The sequence below is a fragment of the Gadus macrocephalus genome, chromosome 11 (assembly GCF_031168955.1).
Source record: "Gadus macrocephalus chromosome 11, ASM3116895v1".
In the NCBI taxonomy this organism is placed as follows: domain Eukaryota; kingdom Metazoa; phylum Chordata; class Actinopteri; order Gadiformes; family Gadidae; genus Gadus; species Gadus macrocephalus.
The window spans coordinates 9,935,565-9,943,880 of record NC_082392.1 but is presented as its reverse complement, the minus strand read 5'-3'; the positions used below and the strand labels follow the sequence as shown (position 1 = coordinate 9,943,880).

At 41.3% G+C, this 8,316-nt stretch overlaps 1 protein-coding gene across 1 annotated transcript; it reads left to right on the top strand.

Moving 5' to 3' along the window:
* The first annotated feature begins 808 nt into the window (after positions 1 to 808).
* LOC132467464 (apolipoprotein A-I-like) lies at positions 809 to 2,381 on the top strand. The gene is made up of 4 exons (XM_060064776.1): positions 809 to 951; positions 1,059 to 1,113; positions 1,227 to 1,377; positions 1,523 to 2,381. The coding sequence occupies exons 2-4, from the start codon at positions 1,074 to 1,076 to the stop codon at positions 2,097 to 2,099; spliced, it is 768 nt and encodes a 255-aa protein (XP_059920759.1). The 5' UTR covers positions 809 to 951; positions 1,059 to 1,073; the 3' UTR covers positions 2,100 to 2,381.
* The last annotated feature ends 5,935 nt before the right edge of the window (positions 2,382 to 8,316 follow it).

The following is an 8,316-nucleotide window of genomic DNA, read 5'->3' as shown; positions in this document are numbered from 1 at the left end:
TAGGTTCATCTCAGGCTACTCAGATTATGCATAACCTCTCGTCCATCTTTGATGGTGGACTTTCAGCAGACACAGTTTACTTTTATTATGTTTGTATTGTTTCATGTTCTGCCAAACCACGTCTAGCCGCTGCTCAAATGGCTAATGGTGGTTTCTGGCTGATCCAGGATCTGTGACGTGAATCAAAATATGCCAAAAAGTCGGCCCAAGGGTGAGCTAGGGTAAGGTGAACCAGGGGTGAGCTGATCTTTGTTTCCACAGCAATAAAGTTAAACAATCTTCAATGGTTTGAAAACATGAAATATATACCTGTTGAGTACCTGAAGGTAATGCATTAGCTCTCTGAATGATAAGTTCTTAAACCCACAGCGTTTCGTAAGAACAGCATTGTTTTTGTACATTGATACAATGGCATATTCTCGTTTTTTTCGAGTTTTCTTTCTTGAAAAATGTAGCAGATGTGCAATAGTTAATCCTCATGTAGTGTAGCAGTGCCATGGAAGGTGTTTGAGGAGCGGCTAATGCCCTTTCACTCACAGGGCTTGACCATACTACAAAGTCCATCAGCATGACAGCACTGAGGCTATCTGGAGTTATCTGTTGGTCGTTAGCACTGAGCTACGTGGACGGCAAGTGACCATCTCCTCCATTGTTGCAAAAGAGGGATAAGAAATGAGAAAAAAAAAGACAATATCAAAAATATTTATGAAGTGAATTAGTTATGATTGTAAACAGCCTATAATTCCTCTATTTTTGTGACAATCATAGTCCTTATCTTTCATAGTAGCGGGAGAGGGGAAAAGGAAGTAGCCAGCAGTGACAACATGGCAGTGATTTCTGGACTTTGTGCTCTTTGCTACAACACTCAACCGCATGGTATAAATATGGAAAAGCCCAGCACTGACACTCACAGATACACTGACCTCTAAGAGACAAAAGACAGGCAACCAGGTGAGATTTACTCTTTGATTTAAAGTTGAGAGTTGTCCTGACAGGAGCTACTTTGAGTCAAGGAGCAAAGCCTTTATTATAATACGCTCTGCTTTTTTCTTCTTCAGAAAAACAACACAGTCATGAAGGTGTTTGTGGTTCTTGCGATCGCCGTTTTCTCTGGTAAGTAGTCATGAAAAGTTTCAATGAACAAATAGCAACTTCTATTAGTACTAGTAAAAAGCTACATAAGTTGGTTACTAAAAAATAAGCACATCAATATTGACTCATTCCAGGCTGCAACGGCAACATTTTCTATGCCGACGAGCCCAAGCCACAGCTGGAGGTTCTCACTGATGCCTTCTGGACCTACGTTGCCCAGGCAACACAGACAGCTGATGATACTCTGCAGATGATCCGGAAGTCCCAGTTGGGACAGGATGTAAAGTAAGTCATGAGACTTTTCCAATCATTAATCATGAAAATAAAATATTGAATGTCAACCTATGCATTAGTATAAAAAGTGCTTTGATTTTTATGTGCAGGAAGTTAATAAAAACCAACACCATGTTAATATCTGTCCCTCCCCCAGTTCCCGTCTGACAGAGAGTGCGGATGCGGCCAGCCAGTATGCAGTCACCCTGCATGAGCAGCTGCCCCCCCTGGCCCAGGACCTGGTGTTGAAGATCGGCGTGGAGGCTGAAGTGCTGAGGGAGCGTCTGAGCCAGGACCTGAGCAACGTCCGAGGCACCCTGGAGCCCTACGCAGAGGAGATGAAGACCAAGGTCCAGCAGAGAGTGGAGCAGCTCAAACAGGAGCTGGCCCCCTACGCAGAGTCCCTGGACTCCGAGGCCCTGAAGACCACCCTGGTGCAGAAGAGCGAGGAGCTGAAGATCAGCCTGGAGCAGAGCGTGAAGGAGCTGCAGAGCAAGATGGGGCCCTACACAGAGGAGCTGAAGCAGAGGGTGGACCAGCGTCTGCAGGAGTTCCAGGACACCGTCGTCCCCATGGCGGACCAGGTCCAGGTGGAGATGGCCCAGAGAGCCCTGATGGTGAGGCAGGCAGTGGCCCCCTATGCAGAGGATCTGAAGGGAAAGCTGGACCCCTACGCCCAGGACCTCCAGGCCCAGCTCACCTCCCTCTACCAGTCCTTTGTCAAAGCCCACTAAGCCACCAACTCAATGAAAGATGCACAATATTCACACCATGACCTAAAGTGTACCGTGTACCATGAATGACACAGAGCTTCATCCATTACCACCTATAGTATTTATTATTTTGAGAACCGGGAGAAATATCATGTTCTAATGTGTGCTCCTCAAACATGTATATATACCTTGAGTTTTAATCGTTTTTCGAAGTCAAGTAACGCAATGATGTTTTTTTAATTTCTGTAATTTCTCCTCATTCATCTGAGAGAAAATAAAACACATTGAGCACAAAACACAAAATGTTGTCCATCATATATTTATACACAAAGATTATAATGCAAGATGGTCAGAGTGTACATTCAACCCTTCCCTGTCAGTACAATTTAAACATTTTGGGGAGCTCTATTTGCTCGGTTAGTTTACACTGTGTATCACAAGCAATCCTTTGGAAACAAACTTCAGAAAAGCACCAAATGATCCATCTGAGGTGGAAGTTGATGGGGGTGGGCTATTCATAGCCCTGTTGGAGATATTCACAAGCTTTTGTTTACTTTGGTACCTGTTGGGTTTTTCACACGTTTTGTAATTTGTCTCCCATGTCTCTGAGGTCGTTTTAGTACTGGCAGACTACTTTACTCTTGGACAGGCCAATGCTCACTAAAGAGGAGATTATTTTGAATTGAACGGTGAGAGCTGCAATGCCATTGGTTTGTTCAGTCACATGGATTACTGATTGGATATAAACTAAATAAAACTGTTCACACAAGTTATGAACATATGTTCATACAAAGACAACATCGCCTTCGCCCTCTCAAGTGCCAGCATGGAGGTCCAGAGTCCACTGATTACACATAAGAAGAGCGCACACATAAACACAGACACACACATACTATTGTAGTTCATTCCAGGACATGAAAAATTGTATCAATGACTCATTTATTTACATCATAGGAATGGCGTGATTGCAAAACTACGAAGAGGAAGATATGGGGTGACACTAATTTAAACACTGCTCTGTCTCCCCAGAACATCAACATCATCATGGCTAAACTTGAATAGTTAGGCTGCCAAAAGGTGTAATTTTTCTAAGTGGCATGATTTCAATGTAAATGGAGCCAGCACAGATTTCTCCAACCTTTGGCACTCTCAACTTTCAAATTCACTGTTTGGAGGAGACAACGTGCCAAAGGGGATGGTTTGGTTCCTTTAAACAAGTCACATCTTGCTGTTATCCTTAGAGTCGTCTGGGGGAGAATCAGCCTTGTTATGATAGATAGGCGTTTGTTCCCAGAATGTAGATGTAGTTTGTTATTCAGGAAATGAGCCCACTCAGGTTTATTTGTCACAACTCTCCTCCAACTGTCGTTGAGTTTCGGTATTTTTTTCCCTTTTAGACATTACTCGATTCAGTTGTGTGTTTTACAGGAACTCTGAAAATATAACAGGACTTTGTTAGTCTTGCAGCATGGGTCCTTGTTTGCATCCACGTACCGATTCCTAGCCAAGAAAGTAATCTATTGAATAGTTTCCCTAGGCACACCCTTCAGAATTTATCACTATTCAGATAGTTCTTTATGTACTGCACGAAAAAACTAGCAGTAGACAGCAAGATTTTGAAAACAACCATCCAAAACATGCCCTCTCTCTCTGTTCTCTCTCAACCTACATGTCTCCACTGTTAAAATGATAATACCGTGCGCCAAATCTGATGTACAAGCAAGATGGATTCCCCAAACAGATCTGAGAAGAGACGCCCTGGTTGGACTGGAATTAGTCAGGCACATTATAATACAGCGTTTGTAACCGGTTACACTGAAATGATGGCAATCGATGTCGCGTCAAAAAGTTACAATTCATGTTACATTATGTCTGTGGTGATAGCAACGGTATGTATTTTTTAAACTTTACTGTTTCTTGGAAACGAACAACCAGCCTGACCAAAAATATATATTTGGCCTTTCGGTTTTGGAAAAATCGATTTAATCCAAGGGGGTAATTCCTTAGAAAAATAGGGTGTATTAATAAGCTATTCATTATATTAGTTATTGCATAATGAGCTGATGTTTACTTATGGTCTTCATTCATACATTTTTGAATAGGGTTTAGGTTAGGTTTAACCATAAACCACTTTCCCTTACACTAATGCTATCTAGCAATGCTCAATATTGCATTTACTAATAGTAATTAATTGTTACTTAAGAGTGCCCTTATTCTCAAGTGTTACCACCAAAGCCATGTTTTAGTTATTTGATTTTAGATTACCAACAATTTCAATACGAAACTAGTTTGATATTTAAATCATAGGTTTACTCCAAGACACTACATCCAATCTCAGTTGATGGGGGAAGGGGTTTAACAGTGAGGCAAAGTCGACTCATTAACACCCGTCACACCTTATCCAAGGACAATTTGTGAAAGATGAAACAAACATTAGGCTACATAAACTGCCGGAAACAATACCCGAATAAAACCAAAGTGGGCGTTGACATTACTGACAAATGGCCTGGGGGCTAAAAGGGGGAAGGTGGCCTGTTGCTATTCTGTCCACAACCAGTGTATGGTTCGGCCCAACCAGCGCGCAAGCAAAACAATACAGAGAAATAAATGAATCTTGGTGCTGATAAGAGAATTGGTGGCGGGTCAAGAGGCAGCCGGGTAGTGTAAAAAGGAAGCAGCGTCGCGCAAAGGGACTGAGTCTATTATATGCAAAATACATGAAAATAACATTAGTTATTTTGATCCAAATAGTTAAGTCTGATGTAGATTTCATTATTGGTCTTAAAGTAAACCTCTACTTTTGCGACGCCTGCTGGAGGAAATATAATGCTGTTTTCCAAAGTCACAAAAAGTAGATATTTAAAAGATTGTAACGGGCAGAAATAAATTGGCTTTCATTTGTCCGTAATCCACAACTTTGAAGCAGTTGAAATTAAGAAACAAATGCACGACACGTTCACAGCCCTACAGTGCCCCCCTGCGGCGGTGGTACATGCGATCAGAACAAAAAACATTTTTCAGTTTTCAGGTTCGCAGGTTCAGCAGAGCAGGTTCACACAGACCAATGTCACCGCAGAGCCCGGGGATGGTCAGGTGGGTTTCAATTATAGCAGTGTCATAAAAGTGTACCCCAAAGATGTAGGCTCTATAGTCACATTTTCCCTACACTGTTTATGATAATAAAAGCCTAAAGGAATTAGCAGAACGTTTTTTTTTATCATTAAGGAATTGGTTGGTCATCATCTTCAGATATTTGATAAACTTTTTTTAAAGTAATGAGGAGGTTATGATTCATCATGCTCAAAGGCAGCCTACAGGTATATCGCAGATATGGGGTTTGAACAGAGAACCTTTCCAGAGTCCATCCTCATGATCGTGTGCCTTAAACTATTCCTAACCCTAATCATTTTAGTAACCCTAAAAACTAACCCTAACCCTATAACTTTAACCCTACTCACACCTATCATATTACTCACACTTACCTGCATAGGATATATATATTATACCTGGAAGAAATAACTTGAGTTGTTAAATGTTTTCCGCCTCGTATGATCGGAAACAATTGTGAGAACGGACACCTCACCTTTTTGTGCATCCAATACTTGGCCAAGACATCCAAGTGTCTTCAAAAGAAACTATTCGAAACAGACAGACCATGAGAGGAGACGGGGACAGCATCCTTGTTGGGTGAGTATCTTATTTTTCATTTGACATGTCACAAACACACACACAGACTATTTGTTGATCGCTTTGATGTGTTATTTGTAGAGCTGTCAGTTAAACGCGTTATTAACGGCGTTAACGCAAACCAATTTTAACGGCGTTAAAACAATTATCGCGCGATTAACGCAAATATTTTATTTACAAAAAAAAAAAAAAGTTTTTTTTTTTTTTTCTTTGGCTCAAAACAAAGAAGCAGTAGCCTGACTGCTATGTTCAAATGACATTTGTTCAAAGCAGTCGTTTAATTGCACTATAGGCTCTTTTTTTGTATCGTCCTGTTTTGATCAGTATATGCCAATGTTGTTATCAATAAAAAATCATTTGCACAAGACAAGCCGATGCACTTCACCATGTTGATAAGAGAATTAAAATGAGAAGAATTATGGGACAAAAAAATCAAGGGATATTTAGCATAGAAAAAGAATTTGCGATTAATGCGATTAATCACGATTAAATATTTTAATCGCTTGACAGCTTTATTTGTGATAACATGTGCATTGTTTCTAGCTACCTCCATGTACAGCAGGAAATGGAATTCCCTTGCAAGAGTTCTACCAACCTTAGCACACTTTCCTTAGATGAATGGGACAGCTCAGTTAACTTAAACAAAAAATCTGGATGTTCGAGCTTCGAAAAAGTATTAAGCCTAATATTCAAGTTTTTAGTATTGTGCTTATTGGTAAATCACATTTGCCCACAATAAGACATTGTTATCTCCTTACTACATTTATTTAGTGTCCAGTGACGGACTGGGATCAAAAAACGGCACTGGCATTTGCGCCCACCAGCGGCCCACGGGGCGCGCGCGTACCCCCGCGCGCAATTCGCAGAACTTTTCACGCACGGAAAAAAAATAGCTCCAGAGAGTGATGGTGAACTTAAATGCGTTAAACAACTGCACCAAAACATAGACACATCAATGCACAACCCAAATGCATAAAAACTGAATAGATCATTAGAGCCAGCCGCTCCATAATAAAAACATGTCTTACCATCATGCAGTTAATAAAGTACGAATTGGAGCTTGCTCTTTTCCGCAACCCTGTCTATCACGTCATCCGAATCCAAGTTCATAAGGACCTCTTTCTCTTTCGCCATGATGGCGACAGAGTATACCAACATCCAACTTCCACACTTCCAACTTCCATCAACCCCAATGATTCAATAAAACAACAACATCTGAGTAAGAAATTTGGCTACAAAACCATGGAGATCGATGTAAAAGTTTAGGGTTACCATGTGACTGTGATATAGGGACCAATATCTCTGGTATAAATACCGATTTTTCTTATGTAAAACTGTGGTGAGGGGGTTGGAGAAATTTGGCTGTTGGATGGCCATAGAAAATTGGCCCAGATGTTATGGGGCCGCTCGCCCGCGACAGATACCGCTCCCCGATTGGCCGGCCGGCCCAAACGGCCCACGAGAGCCCGCGGCACGCCCGGCACGCCACCACTATCAAAACGTCAAGACTATCAATGTCACATAATCCCGGACTTTTAGCCCGAAAATGTAATTTCCTCGTCCATTTATTTCTAATTAGCAGCTAGGCCACTGGGAGGCGCAAGACGACAGAGGTGGTGTCTCGTTCACTGGATGCCTAATTCTAAATAATAACTCCTGGTCTGAAACAGGTCCGTTTTGCAATCATAATAGTATAACAAAAGTCTCTTATATGACAGATCAATGCTTTGCAGATTAAGTCTTGGTTGCTGTATACCATTCCTAAACATGGCCAAACCAGACACCAATGCCAGCATGGATTTCAAGTTTTGAGTGAAATCTCTCCCAGTATAAAACATTTTTAAAACCTAGACTTTTCAACCAAAATTGTTATTTCTTGCTCCAAATTTGCCTATACTTCTCATTGGTTAACCACCAGTGTGGTCCTTGGCCAGCGTGCAACATCTGATGCAGCGCTTAAACTGCTGCTGGCCTGGGCTTTGAATAAAACACTAGTTTATAAAAAATAAAACCATTTAGCACATCTGACCTGTGGTGGCTGCAAATCTGAAATGATTGCAAAAAGTGCCAAAGTGTGACTTATTAACATGTAAAAGCTGGGAGTTCCCAGCATCCGGCGACCCTGACCAGGCAAATATGCATGAGATGAAGCCCATCACTGCATTGTGCAGTGTCAAAAGGGGGGCAACTGTTCCTGTTGCCAGGTGATGTAGACAAAATAAATACTGTCAGACTTTAATCAGGCGGGCTGGATGGGGTAGTGGTTTTCAGGACGCTAACATTTACATTGATAATATAATCATATGTACATTGACAGGCTCATTCGTTCACAGCAAATTATAATTTGAAGAGCAAAACATTTAATTCACCCGTACTATGCAACAGCCCACACTGGTTATAATGGCGTTTTTCCTTTTCTCCAAATTGATCAAAACCCATGGGTTGATCTCATTCATGGGCTGGATATTCTTCTTCCATTTAATCATATTTTGAAGTGTCCTTTCAAAGTAACAGTCCCACCTGACCTCATCCCAGCAAACAAATATAACCA